We start from the raw sequence: 19,643 nt of genomic DNA on the forward strand, positions 1-19,643 counted from the left end.
ATATTCCGAGATTGGTGTACAGGCAGCCACCACGATCCAGACAGAGATGCAGTCCTAGAGTTCTTACAGAACGGCCTGGAGAGAGGACTAGCACCTGCCACCCTCAAGGTTCAAGTGTCAGCTCTATCTGCTCTCCTGGAGACACGGTTATCACAAGATCCTCTTGTCAAACAGTTCCTTAGGGGGGCTGCCAGGCTCCGCCCCCAGGTACGGCCCCCTGTCCCCAGGTGGGACCTGGCCGCGGTTCTACAAGGGCTATGTGCGCCCCCCTTCGAACCATTATCTGAAGTGGACTGGAAGTACCTGTCATTTAAAGTGACTTTTCTGTTGGCAATAACCTCCGCCAAGAGGGTTGGCGAATTGCAGGCTCTAGCAGCCTCCGAACCTTTCATAACTTTCTTTCCTGACAGAGTACAGCTAAGGTTCGTTCCAGGATTCTTGCCGAAGGTACCCACACTTAAGAACACCAATCAAGTGATCACCCTACCGGGGTTCTTTCCCTCCCCTGCCACTGAGCAGGAGGAGAAGCTACACACCCTGGATCTGGTAAGAGCACTACGTATCTACCTGGATCGTACAGCACCGTTCCGAAGATCAGAGAATCTTCTGGTTAATGTGTTTGGCCACAATAGAGGCGCTAAAGCATCAAAGGTAACCCTGTCTAGATGGATCAGAGAAGCTATCAGCTGTTCCCTACGGGCTCAGAATCTTCCTGTTCCAGATTTCCTACGAGCCCATGCCACCCGATCAGTGGCGACATCATGGGCAGAGACACGGTTCCTCTCTCTAGAGCAGATATGTGCTGCAGCCTCTTGGAGCTCACAGCTGACTTTTGCCAAACACTACAGATTGGACTGGCGTACGGCCGATGCTACAGCATTTGGGCACTCCGTCTTGGCATCAGCCTGCCAGGAGGTCCCGCCCTAGGGGAGATAATACTTGCTAAATCCCCAATTGTGCTGCTGTTGGGCGTAGGGGGAAAGAAAGATTATGAATGATAATCTGTTTTCCCTTAGCCCAAACAGCAGCACAAGGCTCCCTCCCTAAGAGGTGCTATTGTACAGATTTTGTGTATGTGTGTAGCTCTTGGCATAGATTGCTCTGTATATCATACTTGTTACTAACACAAGGGAGGAGCAGGTCTTCCGGCCTCTTATAGAGGTCAAAAGCTGTTAGGTAATTAAAAATTCCACCTGTCCTAACAGCTCATAGGGGCAGGAATACCCCAGTTGTGCTGCTGTTTGGGCTAAGGGAAAACAGATTATCATTCATAATCTTTCTATCTAGTGTAACCCTCTCCCTTCACAGGCATTTTTCGATTTTCATTTTTGACCCCCCCGCTTTCCAAACCCCATAACTTTTTTTTATTTTTCAGTTCACAGTGCTATCGAAGGCTTAATGTTACGAGACAAATTGTACATCGTAATGGTGACATGTATTATTCCATACAATGTACTAGCAACTTGGAAAAAAACTTAGAATGGAGTGGAATTGGTGAAAAACTGCATTTGTGGGTTTATGGGCTTCATTTTTATAGCGTTCACTGTGCAACCAAAATGATTTGGTACGATTCCAGGGATACCAAATTTTCCTCTTTACTGTATTTTTTAGACCCCCTAAGAGTCTTAAACCCCTTGAGAGCTGATCACTATTACAATTCATTACTAGAGATGAGCGAACAGTAAAATGTTCGAAGTTCGATATTCGTTTCGAGTAGCCCCTCAATATTCGACTACTAGAATTGAATATCGAACCCTATTATAGTCTATGGGGGGAAAATGCTCGTTTCAGGGGTAGGCAACGTTTGATCAAATTATACTTACCAAGTCCACGAGTGAGGGCCGGTCTGGACCCTCTGGGAAGTCTTCTCCTTGCAGCGTCCCCGCAGCATCTTCCGGCTCTGAATTCACTCTGCCAGGCATCGGGCCTGGGCAGAGCCGACTGCGCATGCCCGCACTACAAGCGGACATGCGCAGTCGGCTCTGCCCAGGCCCAATGCCTGGCAGAGTGAATTCAGAGCCGGAAGACGCCGTGGGGAAGCTGCACGGAGAAGACTTCTAAAGGTAGGAGAAGAACCAGCGTTGATTGGCCGACTGTATAGCATTCGGCCAATCAATGCTGGTTCTGCATCGAACTTTTACATTCGAACAGCGAGTGGTACTCGATCGAGTACGAGTATTTCGAATACCGTAGTATTCGATCGAATACCTACTCGATCAAGTACTACTCGCTCATCTCTATTCATTACAATGCTAATGCATAATATCTAATACTTGCATTTGTATTATAGTCTGCACAGAGCAGCCTGTAGTACAAAATGAGTGTGAGAAGTCTGGGAGTCTTCAATAGGCTGATCGCCAGCCCCGGATCTCGTTCTGGAAACCAGCGATCTACAACAAAATGGCAGCTCCCATGTGCCGCCACAAAAATGCAGGCACTGATCGTGTGTCTCTGCTGTTTTAATATATTTAAATACCCAACAAGGGTTAATGAGGAGCTTTCACCAATTCCAACTTCTTGCAGCCTTCAATACATATTACTCCATTGACTCTGGTGCAGTTTTTATTTTTCCCAATTAATTGATGGTGTTAGTTTTCTGCACAATCATGATCGCTGTTGTCAGGTGGGCATTGCCTGTCCTTCTACTCCAGACTTGGACCACCCACTTGACAGTAGAGAGCATAAATGTGCTGAAACTAATAGCAATGATTGCTCAGGAATGGTGGGGGTTAGAGAAAAATAAAAGATGCATTGGAGTCAGTGGAGCAGCATGTATTGAAGGATGCAAAGAAGTGGAGGTGGTGGAGGTGGTGAAAGGTCCATTTAAGGGAAACAAATATAAAAAGAGTTTTCTCATGAAGACATCCCTTGTCCACACGTCCATTTTATCTTTGGACATATGGGTGTCTGAGGAGGGGGTCCCCCACTTGGGACCTCTAACTATGAGCTCCAATAGAAAGCAACTCTGCTCAAGCAGCTCTCGCTTTGATGGATTTATAGTATTTTTAACTCTTTATTGTCTACAAACCTAAATTTGGTTATATTTGTGGAAAACTCCTTGAATCATTCATATCTAGTTAAAGCGATTTCGTGATTTAGAGTTAATAGACGGCGATTCCACCCTTATTTATTCATCAGAGCGGAGAGTAACTACAAAGTGTATCTCGCCTTGCAAGATTTACAGACATCCCATTGATTTCGGTGAGAGCTGTGTGATATGTTATTTTCCCTGCTGCGTCTGCCCGTGTATTACAGCTATGATCTAAACATTCTGCACGATCCCATTACCAACAAGAAATAGATGTATTTATCATGGGTGGGTGCATGTTACTACACAATGATGGATATATATGTCATCTGATAGGTACGACCCAATATACCCATAAGATAATGGTGACACACAGCCGTGCCCCTATCAAGACTGAAAATAACTCCAATCCGGGTAGTTTAATACCCTTGATGCCACCATGCTCCTATGGGCGATGAGAACTGGTCAGTCCATTGGCACCCCACCAATACACCCAATAAATTGCCAGCTGCTAATACGTTTTTTGGTTATATCACGGCATTACTGTAAATCTACTGAAAAATTATGAAAGTTTTCCACAATGGATATCGACAGGAAAATAAAAATGAATAGCTCTTGAAATATGCGTATGAAAAAACAATTAAAATGCCTCCATCCTGAAGGCACCAAATAGGCTCTATCATAAAAGGGGTTTACCAGGCAAAGAATCATTTTTCAAAAAAGGTCTGTCAGTGCTATTAATGGGTTAATAAGCGACCCCAATACCTTTAGCCGTGTTTTGAGTGATATCTGGGTTCCTCTGTGAGCTCCTGGCATCTTCCGCATTTGTTTACATGGGTATCTTCCTGTTCTGTGTTTTCCTACTACTACCATGATGCCTTGGGCTTCACTCAGAGAAGACTCCATCCCCTCCCTCTCTCACTCCCTGCCTCTCCCTTTCTCCCTAGCTAGCCTGCCGACTACTAACCCTTTCTAACTAAATCAACCCCTCCACCCTTTCATACTAACCTGTCTTCCGATCTGGACCTTCTGGGTATGGGACGTCACTTCTCCTGGGCATTTCGGCACAGACATGGAACAAAGTGAAGAATAGGGTTGAGCCGATCTTGAGATTTCAAGATCGTTTTTAAAATCTGATTTTTGATCATTTTCAAGACGATCCCGATCGTGAAATTTGCTCGATCGCCGATCGGTATCTGATCTTTCCCAATCCCGATCACTCAACCCTATTAATGATATATACATGAATAGGGCTGAGCTGATCTTGAGATTTCAGGATCATTTTTAAAATCTGATTTTCGATCATTTTCCAGCCGATCCCGATTGTGAAATTTGCTCGATCACCGATCGCTCAACCCTAGTAAAGAAGTGGAGCTCAGAAGGAGTGATATCCCATGTCCAGAAGATCAAGATCAGAATACGGATCAGTATGATGGGCGTGGAGGAGGATGGGTTAGTATTGGTGACATTCTGTTTACCCCCTTCCGGAAACAGAACATCACCAGAGAATCGGAAAATGTGCCTGGGATGGTACACTAAGTTAACTTTAGAAGGTAGGCGAGGGGGAAAGGGGGGTATTTAGCTTAGATTAGAAATATCAATTTATCTCAGACAACCCCTTTAAGGGGTTAGATTATACCACAATATGCTTTTTCACAATTTACTCTGGTGCCTACATAAGATTCTTTTTAGCATCTGAAAGGCTTATAGTTATGTCAATGTCTTTCTCTCCTTTACAGATTCATGTAAAAAAGAGAGATCAAGCAAAATCTCAAGACCTTGCTAAGACTAGAGTTGCCCGAGTACACAATGCCTCCTGGTACAATGGCCATTTGGATCCTATGCCTACTCGTGGGTGTTTCCAGCCAATATTCGCCAACACCAATGTCTCTCGAAGAGATTTCAGAACTGTCACAGACATTAGAACAGGAGCCGGCTGGCCACATGGTACAGATGGATACAAGCCTTCAGAATGCCACAGACAGTGACTCCAAAGAAAACCATGGAAGAATGCCGCCTTTCCCTCCTCCTCCCCCTTGTCTATCCCGCTACAAAATTAAGCATGCCTTTAAATATGTCACAACAATTCTATCCTGCGTTATTTTTCTGGTGGGGATTATAGGAAACGCCACACTGTTAAGAATCGTATACAAGAACAAGTGCATGAGGAATGGACCCAACGTCCTCATCGCCAGCTTGGCATTGGGCGACTTGTTCTATATCCTAATTGCAATTCCCATCAATATTTATAAGGTTTGTTCATATGGCTTTAAAATGATCATTGGTATTGTTAAATCTGAAATTGATTCTTAAAGGGGGTTTCCAGGCTAAAAATATTAATAACCTATCAGATTGGTGGAAGTCTGACACCCAGTACTCCCATCCATTGGTTGTGCTCAGTACCTCATATACAGAGAATAGAGCAGGAATCAGACAGCGCTGTGCTCTGCATAGTGTTCAGACTGGGTACTTCAGATACACAGAAAATAGAGCGGGAATCAGACAGCGCTGTGCTCTGCATAGTGTTCAGACTGGGTACTGCAGATACACAGAGAATAGAGCAGAAATCAGACAGCGCTGTGTTCTGCATAGTGGTCAGACTGGGTACTGCAGATACACAGAGAAAAGAGCAGGATCAGACAACGCTGTGCTCTGCATAGTGGTCAGACTGGGTACTGCAGATACACAGAGAATAGAGCAGGAATCAGACAGCGCTGTGCTCTGCGTAGTGGTCAGACTGGGTACTGCAGATACACAGAAAATAGAGTGAGAATCAGACAGCTCTGCACTCTGCATAGTGGTCAGACTGGGTACTGCAGATACACAGAGAATAGAGCAGGAATCAGACAGCGCTGTGTTCTTCAGTGTGGGTACTGCAGATACACAGAGAATAGAGTGCAGGAATCAGACAGCGCTGTGCTCTGCGTAGTGGTCAGACTGGGTACTGCAGATACACAGAAAATAGAGTGCGAATCAGACAGCGCTGTGCTCTGCATAGTGTTCAGGCTGAGTACTGCAGATACACAGAGAATAGAGCAGGAATCAGACAACGCTGTGCTCTGCATAGTGGTCAGACTGGGTACTGCAGATACACAGAGAATAGAGCAGGAATCAGACAGCGCTGTGCTCTGCGTAGTGGTCAGACTGGGTACTGCAGATACACAGAAAATAGAGTGCGAATCAGACAGCGCTGTACTCTGCATAGTGTTCAGGCTGAGTACTGCAGATACACAGAGAATAGAGCAGGAATCAGACAACTTTGTGCTCTGTGTAGTGGTCAGGCTGAGTACTGCAGATACATAGAGAATAGAGTGGGAATCAGACAGCTCTGCGCTCTGCGTAGTGGTCAGACTGGGTACTGCAGATACATAGAGAATAGAGTGGGAATCAGACAGCTCTGCGCTCTGCGTAGTGGTCAGACTGGGTACTGCAGATACACCGAGAACAGAGCTGTCTGCTACCTGCCCCATTCTCTGTGTATCAGTTGAAGAGATCAGCTAAGTGATGGGGGTGTCAGGTATTAGATGCCTAAGAACCTGATATTAATGACCTATCCCTATTATTCCCATTCATATTTTAGCCCAGAAACTCTGTTAAGGTACATGAAGTAATTCAAGAAAATAATTCACATTTATGGCTGTTCTAGATTATCATGCCAGTAATAAACTGATTCAATATTCTGGGGCCCAATTAACAGGTCCGTATAGATAGTATATGTAAAATGTCTCTATAGATAAGGATGTGTCAAATCCATAGACTGTGTGAAGAGACACAGTTATGATCCAAATCTTATGCAATTGTACTTAGGATCTTTTCTTGAGCAATTCCAAGGTGATACATACCATAAAGTATGTCATGGAGGTGATATCGGGTTATTGAGGGGGAAAGGAAACTCATATCCTCTTTGCTACTGGGTATTGGGAACTGTGTAAGATTCCCCTCTATAAGAGGAACTCCATTGTCTTCATTGCAGACGTGGAAGTTGGGAATTGGCCCAAGGGTCATGGAAAAGGTATAGAAGACAAAAAGAATGGCAGGTCGATCCTGAGTGGCAAAATCCGCCACTGCAATCAATGGGTGCCCATCTTGATCTTTGCTATAGGACCTACTGGTCTACAGTTTAGTCCATAGATCGGAAACTTAAAAAATAAAATGAAGTCTGTAGAACCAACTGGAACAGTCTGCCCTCCTCCAGAAAACTGGTCAAGATATTAGTCTGACTGAGCAAACACTACCCATGTGAACTCTATAAGAGTCTGCCAAAAAAGCCCTTGTTTCTGGTTAGTTGATGGAGGATTATATTGTCCCATCCAGATCCCAATAAGAGGGGTAAATGGAAATGCAGAATGGTAGTAAGGTCTTTGTACTTCTATACCACTAGTAAGATGTGGGTATAGCTCAGTGCCTATCATCCCAAAAGTTAAGCAAGCCATTGTATTGTCTCCTATTTCTTAGTATTAGATAAGTACGTGTTAAAGTGTTGTCAATGTTTTTTTGATATTTCATTATGATCCTCTGTGTATTTGCAGTTATTGGCGGAGCACTGGCCATTTGGGGTATACGTGTGCAAGCTATTACCATTTATCCAGAAGGCATCTGTTGGGGTCACAGTGCTCAGCCTCTGTGCTCTAAGCATAGACAGGTAAAGCTCCAGACTTCTCATTCCCATAAACTTAGGTTTGATATTCTTACTAATAATGTGCAGTCTTCTCTGCGCCGGGCTGAAGAGATCCAATCAGAGCCAGAGCTGTCCTCGGCTGAAAGACTAACTTGGTAAAATCCCACATCATTGCAGCAAAGGCCTCTGGGAAGGTCGGGCATGATGTTAAAGGAAGCACCCCCTAGTGGTCAGCATGACTAAGGCACTGTCTCCCTATTTACATCTTGGGAGACAGATTTGCATATTCTTCCCATGATCCCTCACAGTGGAGCGCAAATGGCTTAATAAGACTCCACACACCTACATGGTGGTCTCTCCTTAATGAGTGACAATATCCCCATATACTAATAATGTAGTAATTTCTGACCATGTCTGTAACCATGATCTACTACTGGACTATAATACCAACATACTACTCCACCCAATATATATATTCTATGCAGAATACCCTGATACCTCTCATATACCAGGATCTGATCATCTCAGAATTTCAGGTGGTCCAGTTTGAATACCAAAGAAAGACTGAATGGAACCTTATATTAAAGAGAGTCTGTCACCAAGACCCAGCAACTCAACCCATCCCTGCAGATAGATAGGTTAGGGTCACCAGAGCCAGCATATCACCCCAGCCCTGCAGATAGATAGGTTAGGGTCACCAGAACCAGCATATCAACTCAACCCTGCAGATAGATAGGTTAATTTCACCAGACCCCACATATCAACTCAACCCTGCAGATAGATAGGTTAGGGTCACCAGACCCCGCATATCACCCAGCCCTGCAGATAGATAGGTTAGTGTCACCAGAAACAGCACATCACCCCAGCCATGCAGATAGACAGTGTAGTGCCACCAGAACCCCAACCCTGCAGATAGATAGGAAAGGATCACCAGAACCAGCATATCACCCCAGCCCCGCAGATAGATAGGTTAGGGTCACCAGAACCAGCATATCACCCCAGCCCTGCAGATAGATAGGTTAGGGTCACCATAACCAGCATATCAACCCAGACCTGCAGATAGATAGGTTACGGTCACCAAAAACAGCATATAACCCCATCCCTGCAGATAGATAGGTTAGGGTCACCAGACCCCGCATATCACCCCAGCCATGCAGATAGACAGGTTAGTGCCACCAGAACCAGTATATCACCCCAGCCCTACAGATAGATAGGTTAGGGTCACCAGAACCAACATATCACCCCAACCCTGCAGATAAATAGGAAAGGGTCACCAGAACCAACATATCACCCCAACTCTACAGATAGATGGGTTACTGTCACCAGAACCAGCATATCAACCCAGCTCCGCAGATAGATAAGTTAATATCACCAGAACCAGCATATCACCCCAGCCCTGCAGATAGATAGGTTAGTGTCACCAGACCCAGCATATCACCCCAACCCTGCAGATAGATAGGTTAGGGTCACCTGAATCAAACAATATTTTCCTCTTGTGAATCGGCGCCTTCATTGTCAGTATATCACAGTTTTTTATAATATGCAAATAACCCAAGGGCATTGCTATTGCTCCAAAGAGGTAAACCACAACACCCTAGTTGCTCCAAAGAGCTAATTTGCATATTGACAAAAATGTTGATATGTCAGCATTAAAGGCGCACTGTTTTATTCAGATGACCCTAACCTATCTATCTGCAGGGCTGGGTTGATGCACTGGGTTTTGGTGACAGATTCTCTTTAAAGCATAGCTAAACCTTCTGACAACTTTTGATTTTCTGGCAGTATTTGTGTTATTAATACATTTTGGAATATACTTTATTAACAAATATTGGAACCCTGCATTTTTTTCACTCTCCCCCTGCTTCTTTGTTGAAATCGTCCCTTACTTCTCATTGTATAGGTGTAGGGGCTGTGTGAAGTAAAGAAGGGAAGGGTCACTTCATACACTTATATCTCAGGCATTGTAAAACATAGAAACTTGTTTTGGTGTCATATGAAAGCAGATTCTGATCTTTTCTATGACGCTATGTGTGTTGTACTCCAGAGCTGTATCTCCAATTCTGCACAATGTTAATAAAAATTAGACATCATAGTTGTTTGCAGACACACCCAAAACAAGTGAAGTCAAGGAGGTGGTCTTACAGATAGGTTTTACTGTATATCGTCTAAGAGTAGGATAGGTCATTGACATCAGATTGATGGGGGTCCTGAAATTGTGCAAACAGACAACTTCACACACTATGTAGTAGCCATCCCAGGATACTAACACTCAGCTCCCATTATATGGAAACTGGACTGGGGCATAGTCACTAAACAAAATACCTACTTGATCCCCTCCGAGATACCATACAATATAAAAACTCCTCATCTATGTTACAGATACCGAGCCGTGGCGTCTTGGAATCGGATTCAGGGCATTGGAATCCCAGTGTGGAAGGCCATAGAGCTGACGCTGATCTGGGTAGTAGCCGTCGTTTTGGCAGTACCAGAAGCCATTGCCTTTAACTTGGTCGAGTTGAAGTTTCGGGAACAAACCCTTCTGGTGTGCATGTTACCACTGGAGCAGTCCTCGAGTTTTATGATGGTAAATAGTCCAGCTTTTACTGCTACAACTTCATGTGCTTCACCATCTTTCTAGAAAAACAAACTTCTCAAACATGTAAAGGTTACTCGTTGACTAATAATAACAAGTTTTGCAACTTTCTATTATACCTGACAACATTTTTGATATCCAGATGCTGAAAACATATCCTGACCATTCCCAGCTGATACAGGACACTTATAAGTGAGAGCTCTGATTCACTTTAAGGGGGTCCCCTTATCCATAGGATGTCATAAATATTTGACTGATGATGGTGGTCCCATTATTAGACATTTCAACCTGTCGGTGAAACGCGAGTCCACTGTCCCCATTTCCAAGGCAGTCTAAAGTCCAAATGGTGAAGTCTATGGGTAGGAATGGATCTGCAGAATAAGTTGGTGGGCACCTGCACAGCCATCTCTCCATCTAGTCTTCTCCTATACACAGATGTGTGAATGTGAGACCCGTTCTGTATTGGAAGGATGATCATTCAGCTAAACCATAATTGCGAACTCTATTGTAACATCAGGATGGGTTCCCTAAATGGGGGATAGATTCCGAGAAGAGTGGGCAGAACTCATGGGGCACCGCCGGGATGTTCCCATGTCTTTGAACATGTGATGTAGACACTTTAGGGTCATGTCCAGAAAAGTGGGCATTTGTTTGTAAATGTGAAAAATGGGGAAGGCCACATCAAAGTGTGGGTGGGTTTCCATGCATGCCATTTCTCCTAATAGAAGAACTCAGATGTTGGCAGGTATCGTCTACTCCACTTCTGCAGTGTCTGGCCATTGACTTCCCTTGAAAAAAATTCAGCTGTTTGCTGTGGGTGCAGAGAGTGAAACCTGATAGCCCCGGGATCTATATTTTGGAAGGGGTTTTCTCTGAGCACACAAAACCTTCAAACATTCACAACATGGTCCATAATACATTGATAACCATACTAACAAGATCATCTCTCTTCTCTAGTTCTATCAAGAAGTGAAGGTCTGGTGGCTTTTTGGCTTCTACTTTTGCTTGCCCTTGGTATGCACCGGCATCTTTTACACCTTGATGGCCTGTGAGATGCTAAGCATGAAGAATGGGATGAGGATTGCACTCAATGATCACATGAAACAGGTAAAACCAAAGTATTATCCCTCATAGGCAAACATTAGTAAGTCTTTAAAATGTCCAAAGGGTGGGGCTTATTTAAAGGCGATATTCTCTTTCCGATTGAAGCTGGACTGCTGAATTTTTAATTTGGAAAGCAGACCGCCATACTTATAGTATTCCATGCTGGCTGTTTACGGACTAAGTTTTTTTTAGTGGAAACCCCTCTTTTGGTGGTACCACTGCACCATACCCCTGCAGGAACAGTTAGCAGCACTATATTATATGGTGGACTATATTATATAGACATTTTTCTTATATTATTTTCTGTATTTCAGAGGCGGGAGGTGGCTAAGACTGTCTTCTGTCTGGTGGTGATCTTTGCTCTTTGTTGGTTGCCTCTTCACGTCAGCAGTATACTGAAGAAAACTGTGTATGATGGAACTGATCCTCATAGGTGTGAACTGCTCAGGTAAGATACCAAGTCGTACACGACCCTGGCCTCACTGGGGCGCTCCGATGTGCTCTGGGGTGTCTTGGAAGTGCAGGAACAAATTATTAATGTGCATGTATATCACAATCCACTCCTCTGGATGGACACTCTGGGAGGCCTCAATGGTGCATCTCATGGTATAATGAAACACTGAACTTAAAACACATTAGGGCAAATTTATTAAATGGGTTGTCAAGGAAAAAAATGTTTTTTTTCTCTGGAGGATGGGGAAGGTGAAATTTAAAAAAAGAAATAAAAAATACGCACCTGTCCCTGATGCTCTGATGTCCCAGGCCGCTGTCCGATTCCACAGTCCCTCTGGGCTTGTTCCATTGCATGTGACCGCTGAGGCCAATCGCTGGCCTACGGAAAGGAACCAGGGATGAATGAACGTGAGGTACGGTTGGGACTTGGGTCAGAACAAGACCTGGGGCATCATGGGACTGGATAGAGCCCTGGCACACGGGAGCACCAGGGATAGGTGAGTATGTTTTTACATTTATCACCTTCCTCAGGATCCTAAACCTTTCCACACTTGTCGGACTTATACAAGCAGTAGATAATGAAATCATATGCAGATTCGCAGATTCGGACACATTTACCATAAATTTCTCATTTACTTATTCAGCTTCTTCTTGGTCATGAATTACATCGGGATCAATATGGCGTCGCTGAATTCCTGCATAAACCCGGTGGCGCTCTACTTTGTCAGCAGAAAATTCAAAAACTGTTTCCGGGTAAGATAACTTTGCTAATACTAAGCATTGAACGATCCAAACATCCAGTACAGAGAACAGGGAATATCCACAGGGCACAGAACATCCACAGGGCAAAGGGAACATCCACAGGGCACAGGGAACATCCACAGGGCACAGGGAACATCCACAGGGCACAGGGAACATCCACAGGGCACAGGGAACATCCAGTACAGGGCACAGGGAACATCCACAGGGCACAGAACATACACAGGGCACAGGGAACATCTACAGGGCACAGGGAACATCCACAGGGCACAGAACATCCACAGGGCACAGGGAACATCCACAGGGCAAAGGGAACATCCACAGGGAACATCCACAGGGCACAGAACATCCACAGGGCACACGGATATATTTTCCCCTACAAGCATTGTATATGACATTGGATGAAGCAAGAAAAGTAAAACCAAACAACTAGAATTAAAAAAAAAAATCTACTTTACTAGTATTCTAATTTCATAACCAGTGTTATGGGAAAAAATATATGTGAAATAAGGTTGCAGTTGCAGAAGCAGAAAACTTGTCCTAGAAACTAGAATCTCCTCTTTGAGGGAGACGCAGATGGCAAATTTGTCTTTCTTACCTTGTAAATCGCTGCATTGTTCTGTTAGTAAGGCCTTAAAGGGGTTTTCTGAACCATAATACATATTTCATACTGAGGACCTATCCACAGGATACATCATCAGTATCTGATCTGTCCCCCATAGATCAGCTGCTCCGGCAGCCTCTGGAAGTTACAGCACTTTCTGGCATTGGAGCCTGTTGGAATCACTGATCTGTGCACGGTCACCTACCTAACTGGTGGTCATCATCAGCATGAAACATGCATTGGGGCCAAAAAAAAACCTTTAGGCAAAGTGGGGCCACGGCCTTAAAGGGATTCTACCATTAAAATACTTTTTCTAGTTAACTCGTTGGAATAGTCTTAAGAAAGGCTATTTGTCTCCTACCTTTATTAGTCGCCTCCGGCCCGCCATTCGGTAGAAATACCGTTTTTACCGGTATGCAAATGAGTTCTCTCGCAGCACTGGGGGCAGGTTCCAGCGCTCAGACAGCACTGGGGGCGTCCCCAATGCTGCCAGAGAACTCTCTCCAGTTACGCCTCCAGCTTCAACAACAACCGCCTCTTCTGCCGTCTTCTTCCGGCTGGGGTCACACTCCGGCGCCTGCGCATTCGGCTCTGCCATCGGGATGCAGGCAAGAGCCGACTGCACAGGCCGGCAGGCGGCCATTTTTTGAAGGCCGCTTACACGCACATGCACAGTACACTCCTTTAGTTCTATGGAGAACAGGAGACTGTGCTGACCAGCCTTTAGAGAAACTACATACCACTCTGAGCAGAACATTTTCCTTTTAAAGTGAATAGGAGTTATGTAAATAATGTAGCTCACTGTCCTATTCTGTTTTCACAACTCCTATCCACATCCGTGGGAGTTACAGAAACAGTGTCACTCAGAAGGCTACGCTGTTTTTGTAAACCTGGCCATTGAGGACAGTGTTCTCAGTGAGGTCACCTGCAGGTAAGAGAGGCTGAGGGACTCATTTAGAGCAAGGTATGGGTTCCAGAAGTAGGACCTACATCTATCAGACGTGATAGGTAGGAAAACCCCATTGTTTCTATATTCTCCTGCAACAACTGCAGCGTACCCTGCTGAGAGCAACCAGTGGTCCAGATATCTGAAGTCAGACCTTGACCATTAGGCTGGTTGATAGCTTTAATTTTATTAGGATGAGACAAACCCTGAAAAATCTATTATAAAACTGAAGGATAAAACATAAAAAAAACAAAACTATATGAATTAACTTTTTGTGTTCTGGTTTCTACAGTCTTGCCTTTGCTGCTGGTGCCACAGGCCAAGTCTAGCAATCACTCCTATGGATGAGAAAGTTTCAGGAGGAAAGTGGAAAGCCAACGGCCACGACTTGGTTCTGGATCGGAGCAGTTCTCGTCTTACAAACAAGTACAGCTCTTCCTGAAGACCACTCGAGATCAATGACCCTCATAGAACGGACACAGATCCTCATTTTCTACCTAATTGCTCAATGAAACGCAAAAACTTCCTGGAGCCCCAGTGAGCGCGCGCTCCAGTGATTTCTTCCGGACCACCATGATGGACTGTACACTTACATTTGACATGGATTGGTGCGTTCCAGGTTTCCATTTGTATAGATCCTGGGGCTTGGCATAAAATAAGATCTATCTATAATATATGGAAACCACATTCAGTGCCAGATGTTACCTTTGAAGGAACTGTATTGAGCAATCTGATGGTATTGGGGTATAGTGGGCCGATAGGAGTCCAGGAATATGAAAATAACAATAATACAGTATTGTGTACATATAAAAAAAAAAAAACCTTTGGAACTGAAAACCTTGTTAGTCACAATCACACCTCCCCTTTAAGGGGCAAAGTGCTTGCAAGTTGAATCCTGCAACCTCAGCTTGTCCATTGTGGAAAGTAATAACTAGCCGGTGCAGGTTCCCTTATGTACAGGAATGGGGGTAGTTTTACAAACACTAAGCACAGAAGAATTTTTGTATTGTTAGAGAGGGGGATATTTTGCACTTGTTGTCCTTTTAAAGGGGCTTTCCTTGAGATATGTCATTACTGTCTGATGTCTGACACCAGCACCCCCACCTATCAGCTGGCAGTGCTGCTCGGGTGCTAGTGATGTCACATTGTTGGGTCACATGGCCCGCTTGCAGTTCCATAAAAGTGAATTGGGCTGAACTGCAACATAAGCACAGACCCTATACAAATTATAGTGCTGCAGTGCCCAGCTGATTGGTGGGGGTGCCGGGTGTCAGACCCCTCACTGATCTTATATCAATGACCGATCCTAAGGATAGGATACCAGTATCATAATCCTGGAAACCTCCTTTACAAGGTCTCCGGTACGGACTTTCTAACACTGCCATGTAAATATACTGTATGTAATATTGACTATTATTTTTCTTCGAGACAACAGACATGATACATGAATGTAAGTGAGTCGTATAAATCTTGTCTTCTCTGTACGTAACTTATACAGGTAACCCTTAAGTACCATCATGATATGTGTATGATAGTGGTGTATGATAGACACCATGATAGTACTTAAGGGTTAAAGTAACCTGTTATTCGGCTTTGGATCCCCAGTCTCATGTGAATTGCTATTGTATCCCTATACAAATGAAAGGTAAAGTGCTTGGGCTTTGATCTCAGCTCTGGAGTCCCACTTTACCTCCATTTACATAGGAATAAAACAGCAATTTACTTGAAAAAGGGTCTCCAAAACTGCACAGCAATGTGGGGCCTCCGCCTAAAGGAGACTTCTAACCTTTTTCCAAAACTTGCCACAAAGCAGAACCCACTGTAAGTGAAAGGAAAAGAGACGACTCTGTTAAAGCCTCCTCCATTCTAGGTGCCTCTTTCCTATCAGATCACAAGCAATGTCATGTTCATTATTCACGTGACTACTTAGGCTGGGTTCGCACTGGGATTTTTGGACCAAATTTTGGACCGGATTTTGGACGCGGAGGCCGCCTCAGAATCCGGTCCAAAAACCGGCTAGCCGCGACTGGATGCTGGTGTAGTGCACCGGCATCCAGTCGCGGTATTCTGCTCCAGATTAGGCCCAAATGAATGGGCCTAGTCGGGAGGGGAGTGTCGCGCCGCGGAATCTGCGGCAAGAAAAGGCAACCGGTTTCTTCACACTCGTGGAAAAAGGAAGTGAACGGCTCCCATTGAAGTCAATGGGAGGTGTTTTATGGACCGGATTCTGAGGCGGGTTCCGCATCAAAATTCGTTCCAAAAATTCCTGTGTGAACCCAGCCGAAGCCAATCACTATTCTAAGCTTGTGCATGATTGACAGGTGGTCTATGAAGCTGAGCGAACGTGTGAGCCAACATGATCATTTTTGGCCTGATGGGGACTTTTTGGTCAGAATTTTGAGGCTGTATTTGCCTCAAAATCCTGACCAAAAAGACGGTTCCCATTGAAATCAATGGGAACCGCTCAGGAGCTTGTGCCAGCTCCCGGAAAAAGAAGCGAGATGCTCATTCTTCAGGCCGTTTCGCCTCGCGATTCAGCCTGAAGACACTCCCTCCTCCGGACTAGGCCCATTCATTAGGCCTAATCCGGAGCGGAGTGCGCAGCTGGATGCTGATGCAATGCACCGCCTTTCAGTTGCGGCTACCTGGGTTTTGGATCGGAACCTGAGGCGGCCTCACCATTAGGACAGATGGACTTTTATTAGGAGAGCCATCTTGTTTCACTTTGTTTTACAGCATCATTTGCTTTGTGGCAAAGTTTTAAAAAGGTTGGAAAGCTATGTTTAAAAGCCTTAAAGGGGTATTTCGAGCTTTAATGGTTCCAGACCAGTTTAAAAAGAACCCATCAGCTCTCCTGACATTTCAAGTAAATACTTTCATTGTTAACAATTTGGGGGCATCTTAGACATGGATGGATAATTTGACAACTGGAGGTGTCCCTACACAGTATGATACTGTCCAGTCAGTGCCAGGCTATAGAGACATGCCCTTTTGATATGCTGAACTGTAACGTCCACAAGTCTAGGATACACTAAAGCGAACTAAAAAAAGATGATCCTCAATTTTTATTCAAGGGGGGATACAGGTATCAGGTCAGGAGAAAAGCCCCCTTTAAGAAAGCTGGGTCCTGATCGGTTGCTGTGGACAAGGTAGAGGTTTTGGTAAATGAGGCGTAAGGTATATTATTAGCAGAATACCCCTATATAGGAGCGCGTACACATCCCTTACGTCAACCATAGACAATAAGTAGGTAGCCAAGATTACCAACTTGGCCTGCCGAGATGTATAGGAAATCTTCAGGACCAGTTGCCTTTATTTTTCTTTTTTACTAGTATAATATAAAGACCTGCAAACACTAGAAGTTGATGTAGTATTATTATAATATTGTTCTTGTAATGTTCTGCCCATGACGGGTGTGTATGTCTTAATATTATTGAATTAAAAAGAAAATCTTTTTTGTATTAAAAAAAAAAAAAAAGTCTCCATAATGCTGTGGTAAAGTGGCACAGATCTGCTGCAATAAGTGGGCAAACTCAGCAGTAACTGCACAGGTTGCCTGCAGCACCTCCAGAGGCGAAAGACAGTACTACAGTTTTCGTAAAATCACACTCAGGAGACTCCATCGCAAGAATGGAGGTTTGTAGGGGCTGTGTCCCGGCTGAAGAAGGGTTCCGTAGGAATTTGTGAAGAACAGTTTTGTAATCATACATGTGGCAATGGGACAAGCTCTTTATACACTTCATTTGTTCTGTAGCAGATGATCCCTACGTTACAGGGAATCTTTCGATTCTGCTTGAAAATCCGCCTGCAAAACACACTGATGCAATACTTAATGCTTTAAAGGGGAGCTCTTACCCCTGATCGCAAGTGCTATTAAGGCATATGTGTATGGGGACACCATCCCAGTAAAAGAAAAACCTAGTAGTGGCAAGGTTCACTTCTGGCTTTGGCTCAATATAAGCAGCAACATTTGCAAGAAGCCTATATTCACACGACATGATGCGTCACGGCTGCAATATATTGGACCGTTACTTTTGACAGTCCATTTCAATGGACGATCAAAGAATTGCTCATGACTAGAGATGAGCGAACACTAGTCGAAACAGCCGTTTCGAATAGCACGCTCCCATAGAAATGAATGGACGTAGCCGGCACGTGGGGGGTTAAGCGGCCGGCCGCCGGCAAAGTCTGCGTGCTAGCCGCTTCCATTCGTTTCTATGGGAGTGTACTATTCGAAACGGCTGTTTCGACTAGTGTTTGCTCATCTCTACTCATGACCTATTTTTTAGCAGTTTTCACGAATCCCTCAAAAAACTGAAATTTATGTTGGATCCTTGAAATCAGATGCATAACAGCTGAGAAAAATGTTCATATTTCGCAGGAATTTCATCCAGAAATTGTGTAAATGAGGGCCAAGACTGCAGAGCCACCTCTATAGATACCACCACTGACCCATCATTGCATCCACCACCGACAACAGATGATGTCACCACTTAGACCCCCGCTTGCACAGAGCATGCCTAGAATCCAATGTGTTCGCTCCAGTCTGTTACCGCTATTGGAAAAATAGATGACAATTAGGTTTCAGAGATATTCCTCTGTGCTATGTGCCAGGGCAAATCCCATCTCTATTTCATGCAGATTTTGCAAAGCAGTGTGTCCTGATCTTTATGCTGATTTTTCTTCTGCCATGTTTTGTTGCTGGTTTTTGGTCGCCAATCCGCACAGTTCAACAACGTAGTCGCAGCACATGAACATTGCACAATACGTTACACGTAAGTGAGCAGAAATACCTTGGAACTGCCATGTTCCATGCGGAGACTGTGCAGAAAGCACACGGACCCCATTATAGTCTATGGCAGGGGTCTCAAACTCGCGGCCCAAGGGCCAACTGCGGCCCTTGGGACAATAGTTTGCAGCCCCTGGCGGACATCCCGATATCCACCGTAATAGTACGGCGCGTGCCGGGTGTGTAACTATGGCGACCGCCATGGCCGCCGGGTGTCTACTGCTTTCAGTCCCGGGACCGATCGGAGGAATTAACCCCTCCGGCGCCACGGTCAAAGGCGCCGGAGGCGCCATTTTGCCGGTGATCGATGGCGCCTGGAGCAAGCTCCAGGGCAGACGTCACGTTGCCATGACAGCCAGGAGCCTTTACAAGGCTCCCAGGCTTGTCTGCAATCTCTTTCTTTTGCAGGCTGCTCTACGCAGCCTGCAAAAGAAATGATGATTTTTTGCAATGCATTAGTATTGTAATGCATTGCATTAGTGATCAGACCCCCCGGGGTTCAACACCCCTAGGGGGTCTAATAAATGCAAAAAAAAAATAAAAATTTTTTTTTTAAAGTAAAAAAAATATATAAAAAATATAAAAAGTATTAAAAAATTCAAATCACCCCCCTTTCCCTAGAACACATATAAAAGTAGTTAAATACTGTGAAACACATACATGTTAGGTATCCCCATGTCCGAAATCGCCTGCACTACAAATCTATAAAAATATTTTTCCTGTATGGTAAATGCCGTAGCGGGAAAAAT

The 19,643-nt window shown here is 44.5% G+C and overlaps 1 protein-coding gene across 1 annotated transcript in view; it reads left to right on the forward strand.

Annotated features, from left to right (window-relative positions):
* Positions 1-14,843, forward strand: part of LOC142184962 (endothelin receptor type B-like) — a 31,177-nt gene extending 16,334 nt beyond the window's left edge. The window contains exons 2-8 of the mRNA XM_075260123.1: positions 4,768-5,281; positions 7,558-7,670; positions 10,026-10,230; positions 11,197-11,346; positions 11,658-11,791; positions 12,441-12,549; positions 14,398-14,843. Of these exons, the coding sequence (XP_075116224.1) occupies positions 4,838-5,281; positions 7,558-7,670; positions 10,026-10,230; positions 11,197-11,346; positions 11,658-11,791; positions 12,441-12,549; positions 14,398-14,547 (1,305 nt within the window). The 5' untranslated portion in view covers positions 4,768-4,837 and the 3' untranslated portion in view covers positions 14,548-14,843. The remainder of the gene's footprint in view (positions 1-4,767; positions 5,282-7,557; positions 7,671-10,025; positions 10,231-11,196; positions 11,347-11,657; positions 11,792-12,440; positions 12,550-14,397) is intronic.
* The last annotated feature ends 4,800 nt before the right edge of the window (positions 14,844-19,643 follow it).

The sequence above is a fragment of the Leptodactylus fuscus genome, chromosome 11 (genome assembly GCF_031893055.1).
Source record: "Leptodactylus fuscus isolate aLepFus1 chromosome 11, aLepFus1.hap2, whole genome shotgun sequence".
Lineage (NCBI taxonomy): Eukaryota > Metazoa > Chordata > Amphibia > Anura > Leptodactylidae > Leptodactylus > Leptodactylus fuscus.